This window comes from Pantherophis guttatus, chromosome 3 (assembly GCF_059756535.1).
Source record: "Pantherophis guttatus breed Tessera chromosome 3, ASM5975653v1, whole genome shotgun sequence".
NCBI lineage: Eukaryota > Metazoa > Chordata > Lepidosauria > Squamata > Colubridae > Pantherophis > Pantherophis guttatus.
The window spans coordinates 147,305,006-147,332,415 of NC_142065.1; the positions used below are offsets into that span (position 1 = coordinate 147,305,006).

At 44.0% G+C, this 27,410-nt stretch overlaps 1 protein-coding gene across 7 annotated transcripts; it reads right to left on the bottom strand.

Moving 5' to 3' along the window:
* Positions 1-444: 444 nt before the first annotated feature.
* TFAP2A (transcription factor AP-2 alpha) lies at positions 445-27,410 on the bottom strand. Of its 7 annotated transcripts, none has more exons than XM_087890315.1 (8): positions 23,027-24,054; positions 18,233-18,259; positions 16,433-16,867; positions 12,958-13,009; positions 10,077-10,308; positions 8,137-8,255; positions 4,364-4,505; positions 445-2,220 (listed from the first exon to the last, which is right to left on the bottom strand). In XM_087890315.1, the coding sequence occupies exons 2-8, from the start codon at positions 18,257-18,259 to the stop codon at positions 1,932-1,934; spliced, it is 1,296 nt and encodes a 431-aa protein (XP_087746441.1). In that variant the 5' UTR covers positions 23,027-24,054; the 3' UTR covers positions 445-1,931. The 7 variants fall into 7 exon arrangements, with proteins under 7 accessions (XP_087746441.1, XP_034285015.2, XP_087746440.1 ...); XM_034429124.3 differs by having other exon boundaries at positions 22,512-23,145; XM_087890314.1 differs by lacking the exon at positions 23,027-24,054 and adding an exon at positions 20,920-21,069.

Here is a 27,410-nt window from a genome sequence, read left to right on the forward strand (position 1 = left end):
AGCAATTCATATTATGTCACACATTTAAAATGGGTAACCCTGATATATAATTATGAAACAAGAACAAAACCTAAAGATCAAATAAATAAAATAAAACTTTATTTTTAAAAAATAAAATCACCTTTCAGTTAAAGGAAATTAAAATGCCATTTCTTCAACAATACAATATTTTTTTTTAATCCAAAAGAATACATTTTGTTTTATTGTGTAATTTGTCTGAATACAGACTCGGTGGAATATCTAAATGATACCCTGCTCTGAACTCCAACTTGAAAGTAAGTTTTTATTATACTTGAGGGAAACAATGGGTTCAGCTGCTTATTGCAAAGAGCAATTGTCAAGGGAGAGTTAAACTCAATTACTGTAACCATACTGAATAAAAAATACTGCCAAGAACAAAAATACGCCTGGGTAAAGACAGCCACTGAATAAAAAAAATCGACATAAAGCGTATCAAATATTTATTTATCTGGGCAACAAAGGACTATGATACATTGACAGGCATGGAAACTACTGCCAGCACAACTCAATACAATACAACTGTAACTGCTTCCAATATGGCCGGTGGAAATAGAGGATACCAGGTGGTCCCCAATGTATGGAAGTTCTTTGAACCAAAAGGCAACTCAAAATGAAAAAGGGGAGAGGGAAGTGAATATCCCCAGTTCTTTATCTGAATAGACAATATCAACTTATTGCTCTGATTATGCTTTCAATAGAAAGACCCTGGATATAAACTTTTTTAAAGCCACAGCATACGAAGATTTGTTAAAAATTATCAACATGCGGAAAAAATGTTTTTGGAAGGGGAATCTAAATTATTTCAGTGGAAATGGTGGTTGGTCTGGGTTGGACGGTTGATTTATTTTCCTTTATCAATGTGGAAATTAAGTATCATGTTAATAATATATTTGTAAAAATCCAAGTTGCTTCAATCGCTTAGCTGCTTTATTGTCGCCTTTTTATAACATGCTACAACAGGGCTGAAGTGATGAATCCCAGAAAATACCACCCCACCTCCCCCTAAAAAACTCCCCTCCCGTTTTCTAAATAAGTAACTATGAACCACAGTGATGGAACTAAGATGGGAAAGACTTAAAAACCCACTAAACAAGAGGTAAACGAGATCACCAGATAAATAATAAAAAAAGCTTCAAACAGACTCACCATATTTACAGTTCCCATTAAATTACACATAAATAAATATATACATACAGAACACTGATTCCCTTATAGAAGTACTATGAATCGGTGTCACCATAAGAAAGTTCAAATTAGTCGCTTTACCTTGGCAGGAGAGAGGTGCTAAAACTGAAGACATGACATGGAACTGCATGTGGTTTGTGTTCAAGTTTATTCACAATACTGATAAAATGTCATCATCATCATCATCATTATCCTTTCTTTCCTGTTTTGTTTTGTTTAAATATGGCTACAATCTTAAACGGAAGTTTGTATAAGAGAAGGTGGTGATCCAGTCCGATGAAGCTCATTTGTTTTTGTTTTTCCACATTTCATTAATTATTAACCTTTAAACTTAGTTCTTTCTCTTTTTTTAGAAAAAAAAGTTGTTTTATTTTTATCAGTTTATTTATTTTTGTTAAAAATAATAAAAGTTCACACAGACGACAAAAAAATGTTTTTTTTTCCTTTTCCTCTTAGGATGGCCCAATCGCCACCTTTGTTTTCTGGGCTCCAAACTGGGTAGCAACTGGAAATGAACTGGGAAGTGATGGAGGTAGGGAAGGAGAGGAGAGAAGAAAAAGGAGAATGGTGGGTAGGGGAGTGAAAGAGATGTGAATTAGCCGGTCCTCCTGAGTGAATAGGCTGGGACAGATTTCTGAGCTTCTCTTGCTGTAGCCTCAGGGTGAGGAGGAAGGGGAGGGAGGGCCAGGCTGGCTCGTCTGGTTGGGGCTGCAAGAAGAAAATCCTCATTTTCTGTGCTTCTCTTCTTTGTCGCCGCTTTTAGTGCTGTTATCTGTGTGACTATTAGGATTGTTGCTGAGGTACATTTTGTCCATGGCCTTGAGCGCCTCGGTGAGATAGTTCTGCAGGGCAGTGACTGCTGCGCACACAGCAGGGCTGCCAAAGCCGTGAGAGATGAGGTTGAAGTGGGTCAGGCAGCTCTGGATGCCCGGCTCCAGAATGGGGGTGGGCCGAGAGTTCCCCAGTGGAGATCGATCCTGAGCCAGCAGGTCGGTGAACTCCTTACAGATCTGTCTGCAGCATAAATGGAGCAGAGAGAAGGGGAGGGAGGAAAATAAGCCAGTCTTGTCAGCAAGCAGGCGAGCCAAGGAGTCAGTTGCCTCCACAGCAAAATCATACATGCACACACAGAAAGGATCTCTACTCTTTTACCCGTTCTCTCAGTTCTGCACCGCTGATGCCCTATATAGAAATATTGGCATCAATATAACAGCCTTTCTCTTTCTCTCATCTCCCTGGCTTCTCCTCTGCACTGATTTACATCCATTTCTTCCAGGAACAATAGTTTCCTTTTTTGTCTTTCAACACACAGATGCATTTTTACACTAGATCACCCTCTTATCTTGTGGCATCTAGAATCTTTTTCCCACATTTATCTCTCTCCCTCCCTCTCTCTCTCCCCCTCCCTCCCTCTGTCCTTCCCTCTCTCTGCATGTGCATGTATTACATACAAGTACATTAGATACCTATAGGGTGTTACTAATCCCTTAAACTATGTGTCTAGCTATGTGTCCAAAAATGAGGACCATGTCTTTATTTCATCCAAAGGATAGCAGTTATAGATTACTGTCTGAAAAATATGAAAATACAATACAAAGCTACTACTGTATCAATAATTATTGGAACAGCAGTTTGCACCAAATGTATTCTTCATCCCAATATGCCCTCACATTTATTTACTGATGCTGATATCTGAAGTTTCTCTGTCATACTCAATACAGCTCTGTGTTTTAATTTAACTCTTTCCTCTCATATACATCCACATTTTCATAATCACATGAAAAATGTCAGTTCTATGGAAATCACACAAGCATACACATTTCTCCTTGATACAAAACACATCTCCCACTTCCTTCCTCCAGAGTAATAACCCACTGTTTACCCCATCAAACTTGTTAATTACAAATTCTGTAATTAACATTCATGTCTAGTCTTCTGGCTTTAAATCAACAGTTATTTTTTAGGTCTAAGTATTACCATAAGCTTGTAATTTTCCTTGAAAGTAAGTTGTATTGATCTCAATACACACACTATTTTTTCTTTTCTTTTTTTTCACTTAGGACCCTCTACATATGTTTACAAAAAGTTCCATTATTCTCAGCAAGCAAATTGACAATAAAGTGTGAGGGTTACCATAATTTTATGGACAAAACAAAACTCCAATTGAACAGTGAACAGTTCTCAAAGCTACTTCTTTAGTTTATCAATCCCAGGACTCTCATTTCATATAAGATTTGGTGGCATTAGAAAGATGCAGTACTGTTTATGTAGGTCACAAAGCACTGGAATAAAGGGATCCACTCAGAAATTAGATCCATACTAGTATCTAAATAAACTGCCAGCAGAGGAGGGGGAAAAAACTGGGAGCATATATATGGCAGCAATTGAGTTTCTAAAGGGAAGTATTGAGACATATTTCAGCTGTATATCTCTCCCAGTAACTGGGTGCCCTCTGGCCCACTGTTCTTTGGTGAATCACCATCTGTAATTAACTACTACGAGGGGGAAAGCATTTTAATTTCCAGCAAACACATCATTTACAATAATTGAGAGTTCCTTCTCCTCTTCCCCCACCACCTAACCTGAATATTGAATATCTTTTCTATTAAGCTATCCCTAGAGTCTTTCTCTTAAAATAAACCCCCACTGGCATTTTAGTTGCTTAGAAGTGAAATACTTTTAATACCTGAATTCACAGTTAATCAATCTTCAGCATTTTTATTCAGCATGTAAGTTCCATTGAGATCAATTTTACTTACTTCCAAATAACTACGCAACCTTGTCTACAATCCTCAAAATAAATCCCACTATACTTAACGGGGCTTACTCTCTGATAAATCTAGAGCCTCGCCATTATAATATGCCATTTTCTTCCCATTTGAACGCCTCTAGTAACACCATTCCAGGGAGGGTGGGGGAATCATTCTCATACGTCTGCTTGATTTCAACAATAGCGTCATTGGCAATAATATCGTTTCCCCCTCGATGAGGAATTGTGTACTTTTTAGTTACCTCGCCAAGGCAATCACGCAGGTACGGAGAATAATATATCCGCAGCAAACAAATGTAAATGCACCAGAGGAAAAGCTCAGCGCACAACCAAACATAATAAACAAAATCTTCCTTAGGAATATTCCGCAGAGGTAAAAAGTCTTACTTCGTCGCTAGAAGCATGTTTTTTCTTGTGACTTGCTCGTTTGGATCGGAATGTTGCCGGTTGAGAAATTCAGCTACTGCTTTGGCAGGAAATTCTGTTTCACAGACGTAACCAAAATCTCTCGCGAGATGCACGGCTTCTCCTGAAATGTGGATTGGGAGGAAATACATAATTAATACCCAAAGCATAAGCGGGCGACAGGAAGGTGGGAACTCGTGCCAACAAATCTATGGGATTTGTTATTAGACTTTGCTAGGTGCATCTTTGGGTTCTTCACGTGATATCCAGTCAATCAAGATTAACTGGCACTTTGCAATCTACTGGTAAATCGCTGCTTTAGAAAAGAATAATATCTCAGTGTGCTAAAGAAATTTCCTGAAGGTAATAAATTGCTACGGAGTGGGGTGGGGGCCTCAGTCAAATGCATTGCTTTATATCAAACTACGAGCGTGTTAATACTGATCCTAAAGAATCCTTTGGGGGGCGGTAGATTAAGCAATTCATAAAGTGGTGAAGGTAGTCAGCTTTTAGTCCTAAATTATATTGCAATATATTTATGGCAGTTTATTTAACACACTAACAAAAGTGTCCCAAGTATTTTATCTCTATTTTGTAAAGTTTAATTATGTTTCTAGTTGTGCTTTTAGTTTATATTACATTACGGGAATACATTATGTATATACACAGGAAAGAAAAACATACAAAACATATAATTATTCTGTTCCTAGAGATTAATATTGATCATTGATCATTATTTCAATCCCCACCCCGTAGACTGCATTAAATAGTTAAGTGCTTAAAATTTAACTTGATTGCATATAATTATCCTTCCTTCCCTTCCTCTCCCCCCCCCCTTTTCAAACGATTAACCATAAGAATTTTAGGGTCATTCCATTGAGACTGTCTGTTTTGTTGATTTTCAAATCTTTGGTTTTAATTTCCTGAACCAGTTGGTTTTCACCGCAGGGCTTCCTGCCATTAGCTCGAGGTCCGGAAGAACGCATGCGCCAATTAGAGCTTCAAAGCCTCAGTCCACGGAGCTTGTTTCCATAAAATGGAGCGGATCATAAACAATAACAGGACTTTGGAAGCGGCTTCATCGCGTAAGGACCACAACCCAAACAATCGTCTATTATCTCTTGAGAGGGGGAAAAATTAGCCACTATTATTAGTTTATCTATGCATTAGCCTTATTCCTGTGTTTCTCTTCATCGTAATATGATGATCAAACCGTGATTTTAAAAAAAAAGAACGCTCCTTTGAAATTATAGGTTTTATTAAACGTTTAAAATATTCCCTAACATCACGATATTAGCATTTATCTCCTTTCCCCTTCCCCCTTTTTTCCTGCTCTCCTGTTTTTTCTTCAGCTACTTGTAAAGTTTCTTTTGCTTTCCATGATTACCCATTAGTTGCTGGTGGCATTTAAGTACACTATTTATTAATGGCAAGACTCCTTGGTGGACTTTCAGTGGCAGCTGGCATTTTTTTTATAATGCTGTAGCTTCACTTCTTTGAACTTAAAAAAAAAGAAAGCAACCAAAAAAAGGAGAAAAGATGGCTATAAGCTGATAGTAAGCAAAACTAAAGCTAACTTGGCATGAAGAATGACTTAAAATTCACTCTACATAACCAAAATCAAGGTTAAAGACCTCAAAATTAAAACCTAGTGAAGACTGCATGGATAGGACAGTTTGTATCAACTTCCTTGGGTCAATAGCTACTACAAAGTAATTCTCAATTTAGCATGCCCCTTGCATTTCTTGTTCTCATTATAAACTTTATAACTATTTTAACAGAAAGGAAGATACATGTCCACCCCTTTTGACTTCTTAATGTTCAAACAGCACATTCACCCACCCTCTTTTCACAATTAAAATAGGAGGAAAATAAAGCATTTCTATTTTGCTTAATTATACCAAGCAAAGAGGAGATCAGAACCTTGCAGTAAGATTAGGACACTATTAAATCATGGTTTAGGTCAAGGATTCCCAAATTAATTCAAGAAGTTAATGTTCTATATTTTTCAAATGCAGATGTCAAAATGATTTAAATATAAATAAGCTACTGGTATGCAGCTTAAAATAGCAGAGTTGTAGCTTAAGGTAGCTATAGGATTTAACTTTTTAATGTTTATTAATGTGCAAAGAATTAGATCCTGAGCACTGGAAACAGATCTTAAGTGTTGTTAGGTCCAATAAACTTCCAGCCTACCTGTTACAGCACATAAATGCAGCATGCTTTTTATGTGCCAAAATAAAAAATATTCCTGATCTCATTTCTAAACAGATTTCTTCCATCCCCACCCCCACCCCCCCATCTGTTGGTCTAAAACTACTCATATAGTTAGTTTCTGAAGCAACTAGCAGAGATGGTAACTCCTTAGTGGTCATGCTGCCAGTAATGCTGGCAGTCATTCTGTATCTGTTGTACCATTATCAAGCATAAAGACAGAGAATCAGGAATAGATATAGTACGTTTTATATTTTTTTTAATCTGAACAATGTTTCCATATTTGGTAGGCCACTATATATGTGCATAGACATATTCTGTTCAACTCTGAAGACACTAGAAAATAAGGACAGAGCTAAACAGAATAAAAATAAAACCAAAGTTAAACAAAACACATTATTTGGGATTCAATTAATGAAACAATTAACATTTTCACCCAAAGACAGTGTTTTTAAAGCCGTCACTCATATAATAGTGACTTGCTCTCAGAAATCATCCTTATATTCCTAATGTTTCTCTGGATTGCTGTTATACTGTCTATAACTAAGAGTCATTTTGAGTTATTTAAGCTATATTCGCTTCAGCAGAAATAATGCAATAAATCTATGGACTTCAAAGGCATGGTTGTAGAATTTGAAGTGACTAATATTGTTCACATTTAATTTGATTTTCAGTCTGGATTTTATAGGGCTTATAATTGGATCTTAACTATATAATATAGATGAATTATTTGTATTTAATATATTTGTAAATATTAAAATCCATTCATTTCTTAAACATTTACAATAACATGCATTTAAGGAGCAACTATCTTGTGTGATAAATGGACTAAATAATCTTCATCATGACTATGTTTTTTAATTCTACTAGTTTATAAATTTTAGCTCAATTATACGTCTTAGCATGATAATTAATCTATTAAATGTTGAGATGCTGTTGAAGAGCAGCAGTTTCTTTTAAGAAAGTAATTCAGTCAAGTCACACATTGTATGGAAAATCATCATAACCCAAATCCTTGTTATATAAATCAAGATATATACAATAATTGTACATGTCACTATTTTGCCCCTTTCACTTGGGATTACACTGATTAAAATCCAATTAAAATCTACCATGTCAATCAGTGATTAATAAATTAATCCATTAGTTATGTTTACTCTGTTAATGTTTTCAGTCCTACTTTTTAATCCAAGTGATCAATCAACTAGCAACCCAGTTAAAATGAAGCATTACACTGCATGCCAATTTGGTTACATTCATTTCACTGAGATTTAGCATCCAACTCTGAAATGCATTGCAAGGGTTTAAACCCAAATAAATATCAATAAAGCCACATCCAATGTTTTGACATCAATGGATTTTGGCTGAGAGTCCCTTTTTAAAAAAAAAAATACAAGAGGAAAAGGTCACATTGACCAATAATGATTTAAATTATACAATATGCATAAACATTTCAGGGTCCACATGTTTGTTTTCCTCAGCTAACAAAAAGAAACATTTCCAAATAATGCCTTTCCTACTGCCAAAAAGCCATCACTTACCCTCCACTAGTGATGTCAGCAGGGTAACATTAGCAGCTTTACGTCTCCCGGCTGGCAAATTTAATCCTATTTTGTCCAGTTTTTCTCTCAAAGATCTCCCTCCATTTTTTGATTTTGCCCTGTTCCACACATTAAAAAACAACAGCACTTAATACATAAGTACCTTCAGGTTCATAGTGCAAGTTTTTCAGATACTTTGCCAGAAATCTATAAATGCTTATTAAAATAATTTAGTAAGTTTAGGAAAAAAATAAATTTGGGGCCTTATAATTAGAGTTATTCACTTCTGTGCAAGATTCATTGAAATATATAATTCACTAAAATTACGCATGTTAAACATTAAATCTTTTGTATTCTTACAATATCAGCTGCAAATCATATGTGAACACCAATTACACTCACAAGGTTATAAAATATATTTATATATTGTGATCAAGCATATAGCTGTGAGGTTTTTGCATAGTTGTGAACCAATGGGTGATGTATTTTTAGCCTGATTTCCTTGCATTATGTAAGATTTACAATCATCATTTGCCTTTCATTATACAGTACTACATTCAGATTAAACAGGAAAGATCTCTTTTATCCTGCACACTAGTATGAGATTTTTTAAAAAATGACTTTCTCATAAATGTGTTCCTAGTCAAATTCCCCTCTTGCACTGGCCTTCCTCAGGAAAGTAATGCTGGCAGTGCCCTCAGCTGGTGTGTATGAGCTTTCAACACGCTACACTAGGATGAGTGACCTTGCTACACTAAAGGGTCCTTCCTACGATTGCTGATGTTGACTGTATGAGTGGGTCTCATCAACAGGACATGCTGCCTTCTTTTAACTGAATGCAGCCTAATTTCCAGATACATGATGCTGTGCTGTATTATGGTCCAGACTACAGATAATGACAGCAATGAAAACTCTTAATACTAATTATTCTAATTTGTCACTGCATTTTCAATAAATATATTGCCATTCATATTTGGTAATTTTTTTAGTCACAATCCTTTGAAATGGCTTGTTCATGCTGTCATTTTGTTTCAGGTGCAGATTTAATATTGAGAATATAGGTAGCTTCTTTCATATTGTCTATTCTAAAAGAACATCTGAAACTCAAATTTAAGGTTTAGCGACTTGAAGGGAATAGTAAAAAAAAAAAAAAACCCAAAGATCCTAGAATCATTTTTAAAGGAAAATGTGGAAAAGTTGTGGCTCTGATTTCAAAACATGGAGCTTTGAGGTATATTCCCATTAACTCCACCAAATTTTTAAACAAGGGGAAATGATTACTGAAGAAATTAATGTGAGGGAATTATGAGAAAACACTTAACACAAGAATACTCTCAACAGTCCTTTCTTTTCAAAATCTGTTAACCCTTACAGTGAAAAATAAACATGAATGAATGAGCCAGGAGAAGCACCATGAAGTGAAAAACAAAACAAATATGGTGTGTTTTTTTTAAAAAAAAAAATGTGGAGCAGAAGTTAAAACCAGCAATGTCTGAGGGAGCCCAGAAGGTTGCAGCAGATAATTGACGAAGTGGCATTTGGGGATATTGGAAAGAAAGGCTTTATTTCTCCTCCTAGTAACAGCAGCTGCCTTCTGTAAAAAAATAAAAAAAAAAGGGAGAAAAGCAGCTTTGGAGGGAGGGAAAAATGAAGATGTGCGCGGGGTGAGGTGGGGGGGAGGGGTTTAAAAGTGTGGGGTAGCATATCCACTGTGAGAAATTAAAACAATAGACAGGAGGTAGAAGAGGTGGGAGCTGGAGCCTTTGGGGAAAGACGATTGGCTGAGGCGGAACACCGCAACCACGTGCCCACCCCTCTCTGCCAATGGGCTCCCTTCCCGCCACATTGCCTCTCGCACCGAATCCGGGGCCGGCTTTTTCCCCTCCTCAGTTGTCTTCGCGCGCGTCTGAGAAGCCCAGGCTAACGTCGGGCCGCCTCACCTCCGTAGCACTCCGCCCAGCAGAGACGCGTTGAGGCACTCCGGCGGGGACAGGCGCCTCTGCACTTCTGCCACGGTGACTTTGTATTTGGAGGTGGAGCTGAGCAGAGACAGGCGGCCGGGCACCGAGCAGAAGACCTCGTTGGGATTCACCACGCCGCCGAAGAGCGCGTCCTTGTTGATGGGGATGGAGGAGACGGCGTTGGCGTTAGACTTGGAGAGGGACACGGGGCCTGCAGAGGGAGGGGGGGGAAGGTGGGGGGGTAGAAGGGAGGCCGAGGGAAGGCAGAGCCGCGTTAGTGCACAAACGCTGAAGGGATTAGCAGCTGCTAAGGAGCCTGAGGCGATGGTGGGGCGGCAGGCTTGGGAAACGTGTGGGGGGGGGAGGCGTGGGCGATGACAGGAGTGGGGGAAGGGGGATGAAAACAAGCCAGGAAAGGTGGCTGAGAGATGATGGCAGATGGGCAACAACGAGAATGACCGGGGGGGGGGAAGCTTTTTGGAATAAGGGGTAGCCCCGAGGCTGGCGGCCCCTTCCTCCATTTCCTCATCCTCCGCCTTTTTTTTTTTTTTTTGCTTTGAAGGCCACCAACCGAGCCGGCCAGCACCATCCACCCCAGACCTCCCTCTCTCGCCTCTACGCATCGTCCACACTCGTCAGCATCGACTTCGGACCAGGAGAACTTAGGAAACACGCTTACAAATTGGGGAGAGGGAGGGTGGAATATACCAATTTCCTTTCCGCAGCAACTTGGCGGGGACTAAACACACCACTTGACCCAGCCACAGATGACCTTGGTGGAGAACCTCGATTTTAAAATTTTCAGTGTCTGAGGGGAAGGGGGAGGGGGACACGAGGGAGAAAGGGAAGGTGGGGGAGGACTCCGAACCCTTGCTTAAAAAATCTAGCTTTTACGTACTTTGGGTAATCTTAAAAAAAAAAAAGTAAGCGAATCTTTTCAGGCAGAAGCACAGAAGACGAGTTTTCAACGTCTGGATTGACTACTTCACAGCCCCCTCCCCTCCCCCCCATTGAAAGACCAAATCGGGATTGGATCAAAATTAAGGATTTTCCACGGGTGGGGAGAAGAGGTGGGGTTAAAATTACCTCCTCTTGTCCTAAATTATTCTAGGAACAGCAGTTCGCTGGTAATCTTAAGGATACGGGGCCTTAAATCGTGAAGGATACGGGAAGAAGACATATTCCCTATTGCTAATATTTGCAAAGGACAACCACATAATATACCTTCGCTTGTTTTGGGGGATGTAATGCTACAAGCTACACGACTACGGGCTTAATTTGTACTAGAGTAGCCCCAAGTACTTCCAATTGAATAGTTTCAAAGTAATTGAATTAGATGTCACATTTTCTGCAATTGCAACTTTTTATATTGGAAGGAGAGGCGCCAAAGAGGTATTTTCATTACTGTTTTCAAAGGTAATAGTACAATTTTCTTTAAGTAACAATTACCCCGAAACAAAATAAAGGAAAATGGATACACTTTTGTCTACCTCCTTACTACCATCTGCTTCCCAAAGAGAAAAGAAACTTCCTTGACACAACTTTCACTTTTCCCCTAATGACAAAGTTCTAGGGCATTATTAAAATAATGTGCAAGAGAAGGGTAAAATTCTCCCAAATCTTTTTGCATGTTCAGTTTGGCTAACATAACTGAAAAATAAGGGCAGCCTTGTTTGGAGGCAAATGGACCTGGCATTATGTTCCAACCTGGTTACACTATAAATATTTACTCTTATCAGCATGTTTTTATTCCTCTTGTCCTTCATCCTACACTCGTATACTTTCCATTTTCACTTTAATAGGTCTAATCCAAATGTTAAAGGGTGGAGCGTGGAGGAGGGATATCTAGGTTTTGGATAGATCACTTGTGACATTAATAGCTCTGGGGAGGCTAATAGAGACAATAGGAGTTAAACGAACTCTTGAGATTACTAATAAAAGAGCCAATTATCATGTCGACTTGGAAAGAGCATCACTTTAAGATTTATTCCTTGCACATCTAATTTGACGTGACAAAGACTCTCCAGACTGGGAGGAGGGGTAAATTTTTTAGCTTTCATTGTGTAGTGCTAAGATTTTCAAGGAAGTACTGTTTTGTAGAGCACAAGACCCAGCTACTATGTAAGAAAGCCACACTGATCCTTTCCCAAATCTTTCATGCCAAATGATCAGAATCCGGCATTTCCCTGAACAGGGTTTAAAATTAAAGCCAACCATTCTGCTCTGCTGCCAACATTGCAAATACTTTTTTAAAAAACCAACAACAACGAAATTCCGAAGCCAGACAAGGTTTGGGAGACAAGAGGACACTATCTTCCAGACAAAAAACAAGTATAACAAGACATCAGGAGGAAACAGCTGAAATCATAGGAAAAGACAACCACAGCCCCCGTTGCAGAGAACAGGCTAAGCCAGCGAGTACCCTTCCGCCATCCTGCTCGCTTGTTACAACAAAGCCCTCTGATGTAAACAATCCAGAACAATCTCCTCAACCTGAAGGGGGGGGGAGGAAGAGGGATAGGGCGGGAGGGGGGACTGAACAGGATTGGCTCTTTCTTAGGTAATGAAACATACTTTCAAGGCAACTAAAGAAATTAGAAGTCAGTTCTGAACCTCAATGTCATTAGGAACAGCTAAAACATGGATCTGTTTAGCTCGATAATATAATCATACATATACAGAGGGTGCGATTAAGTAAAAGGGTTATCAACCGAGATTGTCAATTTCGTTTTCCATTTTCAGCTCTGTTGTAAATTACGGGGAGGGGGCAGGGGGGGAGAAACAATCGCTTTAGTAAGTTCTCTCAGCTTCGGTATCAAGCTTGTGAGGACATGCTTGGAATGCTAAAGAAGTGGCTTACCTTTCTTAATTACAGTTTGATCTGGGATGTTAATACCGGGGTCCTCTACGTGCTGCAACAAAAGCAATACAAAAGGGATATGAATTTCTAAACACACCAGGAGAAACACGCGAAGCTCTTTATTTCCCTGTATCTTAACTAGTTTGGTGTTTTTAAAAAATAGAATAATATTCATTTCCTTATACTGACATTTTTGAATTTAAAAAGCAAATACTGGGTTCCAACTGCACAGAATCTTTGGAAAGCAGAAATGGCTAGGTTTGGGGACAGTCCTCCTTTAGTGGCATCTGCTCAGAAGTAGGTCCCGTTGATTTCAATAGCAATTACCTTTAGTTAAGAATGCCTGAACTTACTTATAATTCAGGCTTCCTGCATTAAGGGCAACCCCCTAAGTACATGTGCATAAATTATCCATTTTACCCTGCTTTTTAACGCACACGGCTTAAACTGAATTTCTATCAATGCCTCTCACTCTGAAATAAGCATTTTAAGGGAACGCTTTCCGGGCTCTTTGTGCTATTTTTTAATGGAGGTTAACACTGTAATAAGATTTTAGAAGAATGTTTTTGTGCCACATCTGCATACAGAAAACGGGGGGGGGGAGGAATATTCCGAATATTGGGGTGAGAGGGAGAGGAGGGGAGGATAACCCTGCGAGCTGCCGAAGCCCATAGCAATTCTGGCTCCCCTCTAGTCCCAGGCAGCGTTTGCCGCTGCTTTTAAATTCTGCTCGGAAGGCTTGAAACTCTGGGCACGCGGATACGGCGCGCGCTTGCGTTTCAGACGTGATTAGAAAGTAAAATGAAAATCGTGTTTTCTAATTCCCAAACTGACAGTCAATCTAACGTGTCTGTCTGTGTTTACAAATTAGCACTAACGCTGCTGAGCTAGAGAATTTCCCCTCGCGCTGCCGAACTTCAGCGCTACTATTTCGCGCAGGTGCGCGCGCGCGCGCGCCCCCACAGGCTCCTATGGAGAAACCCCCCCCCACCTCAAACCCCCTTCCTCTCCTTCTCTAAGTCTCCGTCCAACAATAATACCGAGTCTAACATTTTTCCATTCTGCCTTGGATTTATGCTCCTGTTAATTGTGCCTGATCTCAATGATTCCGGGTGGATGGTACGAAGTTGCTTTATTACAGGTTTTATTGTACTCAATGCTCTCATTTGTAACTTGCCTAAAGTGCTTCTGGATTTGAGCATAATTAAATTGAGAAATGTTCAGAAATGACTATGGCTGCCGTTTTCTTGGATTTTTTTTAAACTATATGGGAAAATATCCCTTCAAGCAAAGAGCCTTAAACCTATTTAATAATGTAGTGGGGCATAACGTTTTTATTTGTCTGATTTCTTCACCTAGACAGAGTCTACGAAAGCCACCGGCTGTTAGGTTTTAAAATCCCGCCGAGATACTTATGTTTAAATAATACTGATCCTCAGCTTAAGCAACTATTCCGTATCAAGCAGCCGTCCTTATAGCTATTGATATAAGCAGGAGAAAAATTAAAAACAGCCTCTCCTATCGTGGCAATTGTTTTCAACGAACTTCATTCGCTCCGTGCACACGGTGATGCCTTTGCAAGGCCGCTCTCTATTCCATTGTCAAAGCACGCATCCTAACGTGACGCCGCCCGCCTTCCTCGAAGATCAATGGCCTTCCCTTTTAAACGGATCAGATTTATCAGCTTTGGAAATACTCGACCCCGAATAAAGAGGGAGGTGTTCCTGTTAAATGTTTTTATCTTAAACTACTTGCTAACGGCCTTTCTTAAAACAGGCCAGACATCTCTTAACTGCTGGCATAGTAAAATAACCTATATTTATTATTCCCCCAAAAAAATCGCACATACAATTCTCGTCGCAACTGAAATCCCAGCAAAATCGTTTGCAACTTGATACCTAAAACAAAACACTAGTGGAAGTTCCCCCTGATTTCAGTGCAACTGTTTTTACTTAAAAGTGCTGATTCAAACTGGGGTTTTTTTTTCTAAGCAACCCTAGTTCCAAACCAGGTATCCTTGGTGTTATTTTGGGGATTGTTTTTTAAATGAAAAGGAAACTGGCTGGTGTAGCTTTTTTTTTTCTTTCAAAAACGCCCAATTCCCATAGAGATATGGATACTTCAAGGCATGCCCCCCCCCCTTTTTTTTTTTTGCAAAACAAAACCTAAGCGCGATTTTCTTGGGGGATAAGAGAGTTGGGGCTGTAATGAATTCCTCCGTTTTCTTCAAATATGGATTAATAAAAGGGAATGGAATAAAGGAGGTGGGGAAATCGCTTTCTGAAAGGAACCCATCCCAAAATTATCCTTGCAACATGGAATTGGAAACCATTAAACTGTCAGCGAACATACTATGATAATATTTGATCCAATAATCTGCGGTGACATTTTAGTAACGGGAACCAAAACAAATCCCAGGCTAATATTAGAAACTTCCTTTCCCCTTGCCCACAAATGTATTCTATTCAATGTAACCAGCACCAGAAGCAGGAGTAAAATTACTGGCTTGTTTAAATTCTGCATTCAGTAGAAGAGTGGGTTTTTTTAAAAAAAAATATAGAAATAACCCTCTTTTGCAGCCAGACTCAGATGGTGCTTGCCCCTGGCTATAAAGGGCTCTAGGCTGTTAAAAGATGGGAGGAGAGACACCAGTTTTCTTTTCAAATTATATTTGCGGATAAGAGAAACCAGATCCTGACCCGAATAATAATATTAAAAAAAACATTTAAGGCGCTCCAAAATCTTAGTTAAATTAATAACAACAACAATAGCAACAGCAGCACATTGTTCTTTTTTCCCTGTGTGGGGGTGACGGGCCTAGACCATTTCCTACGCCATGTTTGCAATCCGAAGAATTGCAATTCATTCTTTGCTTCCTCTTCCTCCTCCCCACCTTCCAAACAAGCAGCTCCGAAGTGGAAAGAAAGCTTTGGATCAGTTTTTGCTTTCTTTTTCAAGCCAGCCAAAAATCCGACTGAAGGCCAGGATTTCTAAGGTGACACAGCCTTTCTAAGAGTTACCTCGCTTTGTCACTAACAAGGCAGCATGGCCAACGACGTCAGTAGGGGGGTATTCTGATCTTGGCGTCTCTCTCTCTCTCTTTCTCCTTCCTTCCTTCCTTCCTTCCTTCCTTCCTTCCTTCCTTCCTTCCTTCCTTCCTTCCTTCCTTCTTCCTTCCTTCCCTCTTTTTCCCTCGACTCCCCATCAACAAAAGCAAAGAGCTATTTTTCAGCATTAGCAACTGAAGACATTGGCGGGAGACAATTCAACTCTGGTTGCCAACCGCGAGACACCATTGCTGCTTGCCTTCATGGAGGGTGTGCTGGAGGCTTGAAATGCACACTGTAATTCCCATCCCCTGGTGAGGAGCGGGGGAGGGAAAGAAGGAGAAGAAGCGTGGCAGGGCGAGGACGGGGGGGGAAAAAAAAGAGCCGGCAGGAAGCCGCCAGCCTCCCTGCCTCGCGGGTCTCCTTACCGGCACGTCTTCCAGCGAGTGAGGTATCGAGTGAATGGGAATATCTCCTAGTCCTGAGCTCAAGCCGTGAGGTCCGTGCAAGAGATCTTCATGCCGCCGATAATCCCTTCGGGGATCCAAGCCGGAGAGCTGATGGGGAAGTCCGCGGTGCGTATGCAAAAGCCCCGTGTCCTGGTTTTGTCTCTGTCCCGGCCAACCCGGGTGCTGGGGCTGAGGCTGGGCGTGAAGAGGGTTCAAGCTATACGGATCGTTAACGTGAGAATACGGGTCTTGAGACTGCGGGTAAATGGGCTGATATGGAGGTGGGAAATAAGGGGGCTGGAAGTCGGCGTTCGGTGTATGCGAGAGCGGAGGTGCGCTGGTGTAGGGAGACTGGCCCACACTCCCCAGCTGGGGTAGCCGGGCTGTCCCGTTGCTGGTAGCGTCGTGGCGGTCCTGATGAATAAGAACACGAAAAAGAGGACGGGGAGACCAGAGAGAGAAAGAGAAAGAGAAGGAGGAAGAGAAGTCAAAATTAAACTGTGGATTAGGCCAAATGTTTATCACCCTATAAAAAAAAAAACAACTATGAGATACAATATTTGCGCTCAGGTTAGAGTCAAAAGCACCCTTCGAGATATTCCCGTCTGGCAGAGAACAACCTCTAAATGGAGCTGAGTGAATTAACAGTTAACAAACTGGGGGAGAAAAAGGCCAAACTCCTGTGGAGGGAAAAAAAAACCGAACAAAATTCTCCTACTAAGAGCAGATCCAGAAGGGTTTTTTTTTTCTTTCGAGAGGAATAACGTGTGTTCTCTGTGTGTGCTCGTATGTGGGCGTGGGTAACCTTTGTTTTTAAAAAGCCTACGGGCATCATTGTCAAAAAGAAGTGAAATAGAGCAAACAAATACTCTTTTTCCTTGCTCTAAAAAGTGAAAGTGCACCATTGCTGCATTAGTCCTTCTTTTCCCTCCCTGGAAAAGGACACCCAAAATGCCATGGAAAAGAACAGCGTTTGGGGGGGGGGAGGGGAATACTTAAATATAAAAGTCAGCATTTACCAATCTAGCATGGGACCAAAATGGATAAACAACGTGCTATTTCGTTGATTGAAATCAAATCATAATATAATACGGGACGCTCAACCTCGTACGTATGGGGCGGGTGTAAATGCACACAGACATACACACATCCATATAACGTATACATGCAACTCGTAATTTTACGTAAATAACAAGGCAGCAAAATTAAGAGAAACAATTGGGAAACACAAAAATGAAGCCGAAGAGGAGGAGGAAGATGCAAGAGGTTTTGCTTCTGTACAACCGGGACTTGGTAAATTATGAAATTATAGCCCGCAGGTACGTCTCAAGGAAATTAACAGCCATTCAAATAGAAGTCGGGGGGGGAGGGGAGGGGAGAGGTAGCGAGGAAATAAATAAATAAAGAAAAGTGCTGTTAAATGCCTTGGACTTTAGTCTCCCGAGGAGCGTTATTAACCCGGGAAAGGACAAGAGCGGAAAGAAGAGGTGAAACCCAATCGGAAGGGGAGGGGAAACGCAAAGCAAAACAAAACACAATGGACGGGTGTGGAAGCATGGCTAGCCTTTTGTAGTTTACTTGAAGCAGCCAAAGTAGAGGACCCGGGAAGCTTTTGCAAACGAGCAGAGGGGAGACGCGGAAAGAGGAAAGGTTTCGGTGGGAGGTGACACCCGGCCAGCCGGCCACCCACCCACCCACCCCAGAAGATGAGGGAAAAGCATGATGGTGACGAGGTTCCCACCAACCCATCCCAGATAGAGAAGTCTGAAGCACACTCACCATCGCTGAGAAACTGTGAACTAACATCTGCGCGGATTCGGGGGGACCAAGTCAGGGCCAGGAAAAAAAAAAAAAGGCAGAGAAAAGTGGACTCTTTTAGGTCTCGCTCGCTCGCTCGCCCGCTTCCTAGCCGTACTCTTGCTCTGTCCCTCGGTCTCTCTTTCTCCCTCTTGCACACAAATGCTCTCTCTCTCTCTCTCTCTCTCTCTCTCTCTCTCTCTCTCTCTCTCTCTCTCTCTCTCTCTCTCTCACACACACACACACACAATGGAGGGAGCCCGGGTCTAAACCACCCCGAGTCCCCAACGCCCAGACTTGTCCGCCAGCACTGGGCAAGCGCGCCTATAATCCATCAGTCCACAACCGAATGCCCGACGTCTCTGCAGCAGCGAAGAGCGAGAGCCGGATCCTTGGCGTGAGAGTTCACGATTCAAAGTTGAGTCGGGGTGCGCGCGCCTGTGTGTGTGTGTTCCTTAATCCGTTTGCGGGTGGTGTGCGTGTGTGCGCGTTGGTCCCCACCTCTCTCTCTCTCTCTCCTTCTCTCCCTCTCTCTCCCTCCTTTTACTGCTGCACGTGAGTTCCTAAATGAGAGAGAGTGAAGGAGGGAGGGAGGGAGGGAGAGAGAGAGAGAGAGAGAGAAGGAGAGAGGAAGGGAGGGAGAGGAATCTGCAGCCTGCTTTCCTTAAGACTCCTAATAGCAGATATTCATGACTATTAATACTACACGAATACTTAATAAGGGAAGAATGGCTGGAAATCGAGCGTGAAGCGAGGAAGCAACTCAAGGCAGAGGCTGTTCTAAATGACGTCCATTGAATGAAGAATCAGTGTATCTAATCAGAGGTGGGGGGAGCGAGAGAGAGAGAGAGAGAGAGAGAGAGACAAAAAGAGGACGGGGGGGGGAAGAGTCATGCCGTTGCTGCGTCTGACGAATCACAGGAAAGGGGCAACATTTTAAAAGGTTGCAGGGCAGGCAGAAGTGAAAGAGAAAGAGAGCCAGGGAGAGCAAACGGGTGGGTGCAAGGCAAGCCAAGGCAGGCAGAGTAAGGGGAGAACGGGAGAAGGTGCAGAGAGAATGGGTGGGAAAAGAATCTGGAGAGACCAGGGGAAAGAGGAGGGATGGGGAAAGGCACTAGAAGGAAGGAAGGAAGGAAGGAAGGAAGGAAGGAAGGAAGGAAGGAAGGAAGGAAGGAAGGAAGGAAGGAAGGAAGGAAGGAAGGAAGGAAGGAAGGAAGAACGAGGAGAAGGAAACTGGAAAAGAGGGCAGGCATGCGGAAAAACTTGCAGAAGCAGAGAGGGCGAGAAGGGCGAATGGGAGAGAGCAAGTAGGGGTTCCCCAGCCAAGGGGAAGCACAGCAGTGGAGAAGTCGCGCTAGGAACCTCAAGCTCAAGGCAAGGGAGGCGCACCTCGGGCTGTGGCGGCGGCGGTGGCGGCGGCTGGGTGAAGTCAGGCGCCTCAAAAGACAGGGCTAGCAACTGCCGGGCCCCGGCCCCGTTCTTGACCCCCGAGCTGCCGCTCTCTGGCTCCGGCTTGGGGTCCCCGGCTTTCAGCCGCCTGTGTTCGGGCGGGCCCGGCAGTTCCGCTCCGGTAGCGTCCTGCTGCGTCAGGTCCATGACTCCAGGGCCCAGAGGAAGAGGAGGAGGCGGAGGCGCTGCGGGCCTTGGCCGGATCCCCGAGCAGAGGAGTAGGGCTCTTCCCTCCCTCCTAGGCGCGTGGGATCCCGTCTCCCCAGGCGTTCAGTCCCCAGGGAATCGGGGCTCCGGAGCTCCTCTCCGCCTCCTGGGAGCCCAGAGGAGCCTTCCCCCCTTTGGGACTGAAGATCGGGGAAGAGGGTGGCGAAAGAGGGGGGGGAGGAAGGGAGGGAAGGGGAAAAAAAGGGAGGCGACTGCCGCTTTACTGGCCCTGACAAGCTCGGGCTCCCAGGCTGGGCCCAACCCGTCCAACTGGCTGGGCAGCTCACCGCCAGCGAATCCGGGGAAATGACAGGCCTGTTCCACTTTTCCTGCCAGCTTATCATAACAACAGGCATTCTGCCGCCGAGCAAGCAGGCCTCGGCACAACTCCTGGAGCACACCTCACCAGAGGCATGAAAGGAACCCAGCCCTTCCTTGTCGCCAGCTGCTTTTTTTTGCCCTCCATCCGCCTTCCGATGCTGCTCTCGAGGTTCCCCCAGCCAAAGGGGCGCTGCGCGGCAGCCGAAAGCACCGGGAGCCCAAATCAAGGCTCTTCTGGGTTGGTTTGGGTTGGGTTTTTTTTATTTTAAAAAGAATCCGGAACCTGACAGAAAAATTCAGGGGAAGGGGAGGCACGTAAGACTTCACTACTATGTCAGTCGCGTTTGGCAAAAACGTTGGAAGCCAATCAAAACACTTTTGCGAGTTTTCCAAAGCTGCCCTGTGGCCCAACTTAAAATAAATAAACAAACAAATGTAATCGGAGTGATTATATTTAGCTTTATCTTCCACGTTCGGCTTCAGGCGTATTTACCTAGAAATACAAGCCGCGAGGCTCGGTGCAGTTATGCCCAGGTAAACGGGAAAATAAGGTGTAACTTCCAATAGCCCAGATCCATTTTAAGCCCCGCTAGCTACTTTTAGCCGCTGACGCTCGAACCCCGGGGCCCCAGACAAAAACCAGCCACGCACCTCGCCCCAAACACCACTCTAGCCAGCCACGGAAGTCTCACCTCTGAATCTCTTGCTCTGAAGCCCCAAGCGTGGGAATCCCCACACCCGGCTTTTTGTAAGCCTGCGCGGAAGGGAACGGTTTCACCCGAAATGACTGAGGGAAGAAAAGAACCGCGCAACTTTCTCAATTCACACGTTCAATGAAAGAGGGAGCCTGTCCTGCTCTCTCTACATTTATAGACAGATTTCCCCAGCCCCCCCCCCACCCCAAAGCAGCCATAAATCTCCACACCAACCGACGCTGGTTTTCTTAATTAATCTTCCAAAGTGCCACTTGCCGGATTCTAGTGTGTGTGTGTATAGAATTAACAAAGGCGAGAGTGTAATGTACGCGCTCGTGTTTGTACTACACACCTAAGGTAGGATTGGAATGGAAACAAAGACCCCCCTCCCCAAAGAATTTGGAAGACTCAAACCCAATTAAAGATAGCATCATTCTTGCAATTCACAAAGAAGAACACACTAGCATTTAACTCTTATCTTTCTCTGAGCACGTGGAAGATACGCGATTATTTAATTAGCAAGCTACTTTTACTGAAGTGACCCATGCTCTGCCTTTTCCTAAACACTTTCCATTCATCCAAATACTTATCATTTCTTATACTCTGCCCTGTGATAGAATACGCCTGTGCAAGATCTCTCACCAAGCCACCCTATGGGCACAAATTTACCAACAGATTGTTTTTGGCACCTTAGTTAGGCGGTGCTTCTCCATCTCTGCCTACTCTCCACGCCCGTCTGAATTACTCCGAGCATCTCCCACCCGCAATGCCTACCAGGCTCCACTTTCGACTTTCAAAAGAGAGCTTAAAGCCACGCTGCCTTCCTCTCAACACCATCCTTTTCTTCCTCTTCCTCCTCCCCCTTTAATTCTAATCAAAGGGCTGAGAAGCAGAAGGAAGCTGCAGCAGCATCAGAAGAGGTTGGATGCAGAAATGACAACTATCCATATCAGAGATCTCTCAAGTCTGCAACACCAGACCTGTGGATCCAAGACAACTCTTTTGAGAGCGATGAGGTGGCTCTCTTTGGGAGATCCTGGGAATCTCGGTACTGGCTAAAACACATTTTAATTTTGTCTCGTGGTGACTTTGCTCTTCCGCATTCATTTTGCTCATCCATTCCATCTTCTCGACCCTTTCCCTGTAGCTGTTGGGATACGGAGCCTTTGCAGGAAGATCCGTGTGGGTGTATTTTCTTGCTCCCCTCCCGGTCTGCTTCGGCAAAGGTCTTTTTTTTTTTCTTTTCTAAACCACCCACCGCACAGGCGTGCATCCTCCGCCTGCCCCTTTTCGAGTCCACCCGCCCTCGTCTCCCCATTTGCCAAAGTCGGCAAGTGAAGAAGTTGCTCTCCCAAAGCTTCGTTGGGTGCTGCAAGACGTTTTCCAATCGCAGCTGGCAATTCTTTCTTTCTTTCTTTCTTTCTTTCTTTCTTTCTTTCTTTCTTTCTTTCTTTCTTTCTTTCTTCTTTCGCTCTCTCTCTCTCTCCCTCTCTCTTTCTCTCGCTCTCTCATTTGGGAGAAGAGAGAGACGGGGGCGGGAGGAAGGGAATCCTCTTTCCTGGTTGCCCCAGTCGCCGGAAAGCGCTTACCTCACATTCCTCATACTTGATATTATCCGTCAGTTTCCAAAGCATTTTCATGGATTGGCGTGGCGAGAGGCAAGAGGGCGCGAGAGAGGGGAGAAAGCAAGGAGGAAAGGAAGAAAGAAAAAAAAAAGGAGGAAGAGAGAGGGAGGAAGAGAGAGAGAGAGAGAAAGAGAAAGAGGACGAGACTGTTTGCCCTGCCCGCCTGCCTTGCGCTCTCCTCTGGCATGCAGAGCGCGCCCGCTGGAGTGCTGGAGCAGGAGGGAGGCGGAGGAGGAGGCGGAGGCGGAGGCGATCTCCCGTGCCCGCTCGGAGATCTCCCTCTAATGGTCGAAACTTTTCCCTTCTTCCACTCGTCTTTCACCAACCGCCCAGTCGCCACCTCATTAGCATAGCAACCCTCGGCCAATTGCTCAGCAGCGCAGCAACTGGCCCGCCAAGGGACCAGGGTCGCAGGGACTCCGCTCGCTCGCTCGCTCGCGCTCTGCCTCCCTTTGGAGGGGGGAAAAAAAACAAAAAACCTTTGTAAAGCACTGGGCCCCGGCAGGGGAGAAGGAAGCGGGGCGCTTCTCTTGGGGTGTCCTCGCTTTTTAAAGCAACAGCCTTCCGGGCATCTGTTCCTCTACTCTGCAATGTTCACAAGGCGACCCGTGGGAGACCCTTCCTTGAACTTAGCTTCTCGCCTACGCCTCCCTGCAGACGCCCCCCACCCCACCCCCCAGTCCCCCCGCGATTTCTTCAGTCGGAAATAGCGTAGAAAACCCCTTCAAAAAGTGACGTTTCCGACGAGATCCTTTTCTGTTGAGCAGCTCCCGGGGTCGCTCTTCTCCACATGAACACATCAGCAATCTGCGATCCCATTCTGGACACTTGGAATCCAGAGGAAGCGCGTGGGTTCCCGAGAGATCTGCTTCCAGCCAGAAGAAGAGTTAACGAGCTGAGTTCGTAAGGCCTGATCCTTATTTATTCAGAAAAGTCCCCTTGGACCGAACACCCACCCAAGTTAAAATGCTCGGGACTGGTTCAATGGCCCAGGTTTGGATATAAAAATCCCCTTTCTCCTCGTTCTCTGAAGTCATTAATTTTTGTTTCACAAAATCGCCTCCCACACACGCGCACGCTTTTTCTCCAAACCCAAGACGCGCATATATGCACAGTATTTGTGAATCCCAAATTGTTAGCAGCAAGGAGGAAAAACACGCAGTCGACTTTCTGGTTTTTTGTTTTTTTTAACCCTGATGAAACTTTTTTTGCCATTCAGTACCTTAAGGCATATTTTTGCCTATTCACATATATGAATTGGCCCCTCATATGCTTTTTCAGCTAATCGGGAACAGTGAGGTGTGTTCCCCAATTCTCCAAGGTTGTGTTCTTGAGTAGAATTAGGTGGACTTAATTCCAAAATAGATTTGTTCTTAGAAACACTTGAACAACAGGTGGTTTCTGGGGCAGCTCAGGCAGGTAGCATTCAGACTGAAATAAATTTGACTCAAGGCCACAATGCATTTTTTTTTACAGACAATAGCCCTCTGATTCATAAGGGACAAAGCCATATGACTCAGGGGGAGTTAGGCTCAAGCAGTGAATTAAAGGCAGAGGTATGGATTTTCCTACCCAGCTTTTCTTTTCTGTTCGAAATCAGCTCTCTTTTCAAGGCTGGGGGGGGGGGACCACGGAGAAAGACACATTTTGAGCGCAAGCAGAGCGTGCCAAGTCGCCCAATATCTGGAATCGAATTTCAGCCAGATTGACTGATAGGAGATGGGAAAGAGCCTAACTTCTATTAAAACAGTGTGGACCTTGGCTACATCTATACTTCGAATCTTTATTCCCTCCTTTATTTCATTCCGTGGCTTGTTCAAAGCTGTTCGTTTGGATTCCCTCTTCCTCCTCCTCCGTTTACCGTGATTATCTCATTGCTCATCCGTTTTATGCTAATCCAAATTGATTTCTGATCAGGCAGGCGTTTCAGCGCAAGCAAAGCTGGGGCAGGGTCTGTGCTGGCCTTTCTCTTAAAACCAAGCCCCCTTCCCCTTATTCGGACGCCGACACCGCAGTCCAGAAATGTTGCTGGAGCTGCCCTTTTGCCGCTGCGTCCACCTCTGCCCTTCCGCCGAGGACAGCCGCATTCCCGAAGGAAACAACCTGGAGCGCAGCAAAAACCTACCACTCCTTTACCTCCAACAAGGGCCTGAAAAGATTAGCCAATTAATTGGGTTCAGATTCTGGGGGCCCATCCGGAGATTTAGCAGGCATTTACAACTCAAGGTAGCCTCGACCTAAGCTGACAGCAGAACTGAACTGGCTGCTGGAAAGCATCAGGAAGTTTAGGATCGGATCCAGAGCCGTACAACCGGTTTCTGGAGCAGCTTCCCGTGTTCTGGAGCACCTGCCCAATTTCTCTTTGGTCTTCTTCCTCTTGCTCTTCCTTTTCCTCCCGACTCCCTGAGGAAAAGTGGCGCTTTGCTCTCTCCGTCGACATTCAAACCCAGCCGCGGGGAGGCTCTCTACGAGGCCCATCCTCACGCCCGCTGGCAGGGCGAGTTAACTGCGCGCACGCACGCACCCACCCCTCTCCGCTCTTCTCCCTTGGCACGCCGTGCCTTCCAGCGGCGAGGGTGTTGCGCCATTCGGCTCCCAGGCACTAACGGGAGTGGATGATTTCTCTTCCCCCAGGGTCACCTCAAGCAGGCGGCGAGGGTGGAAAAAGGGCTCCTCGAGATCTGCAGGCAGGAATCGGAAGCTCGGCCTTTCCTCGAGGAGGATCCACAATGGGTAACTCTGCCCTGCATGGATTGGCTGGCAAGGCCTTCGGGGTCAGGATCCCAAACCCGGTTAAAAATAGGGAGAGGGGTAGTGGAAAAAGAATGTGGCAGAAGAGCTTCAGGTACGCTTTCAGGTGAAACAAAAGGGACCTTGTGAGGTCCTCCTAACATTCTGGCATATACAATGGAGCAGCGGTCTCTTAGCTGTTCCTACTCAATTATGCCAGTGGGATCGCCATATGTAGTTGTCCCAAGCCTGTAAGGGAGCAGTTGTCGGCCTCCTGATTCAGGAAGCCCAGGGTTTCTGGAAAGCAAGACAGACAGGTCGCCCTCTTCTGATCATCCCTTTAGTTGATCTGCCCAATTTAGACAAGTGGAGGGTCAGCCCCCTAGGCCAAAATTTGGCCTCCAAGCCACTATGACCTTTGCTGTAAGGCGTGGAAGCTTGGCGTTTTGCACACCTGAAACGCCATTCCCTGCAGTACAGGAAGAGCTTTTCCTAAAAAATTGCCTCCGACTCAGATGCAGTTACAGTTCAACCCTAAAAAAATTATAACTTGAAATATCGGCAGCTAAGGCTGTTTCACTTCGGCTACTGACTTCCATAGGAAGAAGCCAAAGACGCCGTTAAAAGAACTAGGACTCTTTTTAAGATTGTCTAAGCCTCCGGGAACGTTTACACAGACACATACACTTTCACACAATATCTAGAACTGGGGAGCATTGAAACTTTTCAGAAATCAAAAGAACTTTTTTTTAAAAAAGCTTTCAGGCCCTTGACTTTTCTTTATCCCTTGGTCCGGACCTGGAAAGGAAAAAAAGCCACCAAGCTTCCAGACCTGTGTAAGGTTAACCTTTTCTCTTTCTACAGAAACAGCTCTGAAATTAGAAGGCAAAGGAGAGGCAGGAAATTTAAACGCCAGCCACACTAGGAGCTACAGGTTGGCTTTGGCAATCCGCTGAGAGATGGAACAGGGATAAAGGTGGAATGGCGAGGTTCAGCCTTTTTGTCTTCAGATAGAAAGAGACTTCCTCGTTCATTGAGTTCATAGGTAGTGCACAGTCCATAGGCAGCCCAGAGCCTGCAGTTAACTTTCCTTTCCTTCTTTCCTTTCCTTTCCTTTCCTTTCCTTTCCTTTCCTTTCCTTTCCTTTTCCTTTTCCTTTTCCTTTTCCTTTTCCTTTTCCTTTCCCTTCCTTTGGAACAGTGGATATAGAGTGATGTTTAGCTTTCTCCCTCTGAAAGATGGTGGAACCTCTGACCGCAGTCCAAGCAACAGCCTTACTAAGGCCTAGCCCTAAACTGAAGCAGAATAGCTTTCGCTTTCTGGCACCTTTTAAGTTTCTCCCGACCTCCGCGCCAGAAAGGCTAACCAGGTGCTTACACACTGTACAATATATGCTCCTTTTTTGGAATCGTCTTGGTGCCTTGCTCTCCGGCTCATGCTCTCTCACAAATGCACACACACTCACACACACACACATAGTTCCACAGTCACGTAGACCCAGGAGATTTGAAAAACTTCTTTAAAAAAAAGATTTTAGTATTTGCAATGGATTTCATAAAGACATGCTAAAAAGAATCAGCAAGCCAACCAACTCCCAGACAAGAAGACTCCAGTGGGGATGGCTTATTACTGTAAAGACAAAGCTATGGTTCGACGCTGTTGCTTCCTTTTTAACATTATCTTTCTTCCCCCCTCTCTCCCCCTTCCCCCCCTCTCAGCAACCAACTCTCCCCACCTGTTGAAAGGTCGCGGAGTCTCTTTGCATAACCATGTAGTATCCTAATCAGATCGCCTTCTTTTCCCTTGGGGACATTGCCCCTAAGACTAGTGGGTTGGTTACTCAGCCTGCTCACCTGGATCTATCCTTCCTTTTCCTTCTTTAAATTACAAGCCAAAAAATAATAATAACCCTGAATCGAGAAAGAAGGAAAGGAAAGCGAAATTACCTGCCAGTCCCCCATTTTTGCAAGAAGTGACATTTTGGCTCCGGGCTGCCTATCACCAGGTCCCCGCTGGTCATGGAATGAGTGATCCGCCCGCTTGCCTCTCCTGCGATCTCTTTAGGCAAAGACTTCTTTTACCTGCCAGAGGAACTGCTCACCTGGTCATAAAGTGCAGGATCCGCGCCTGCGC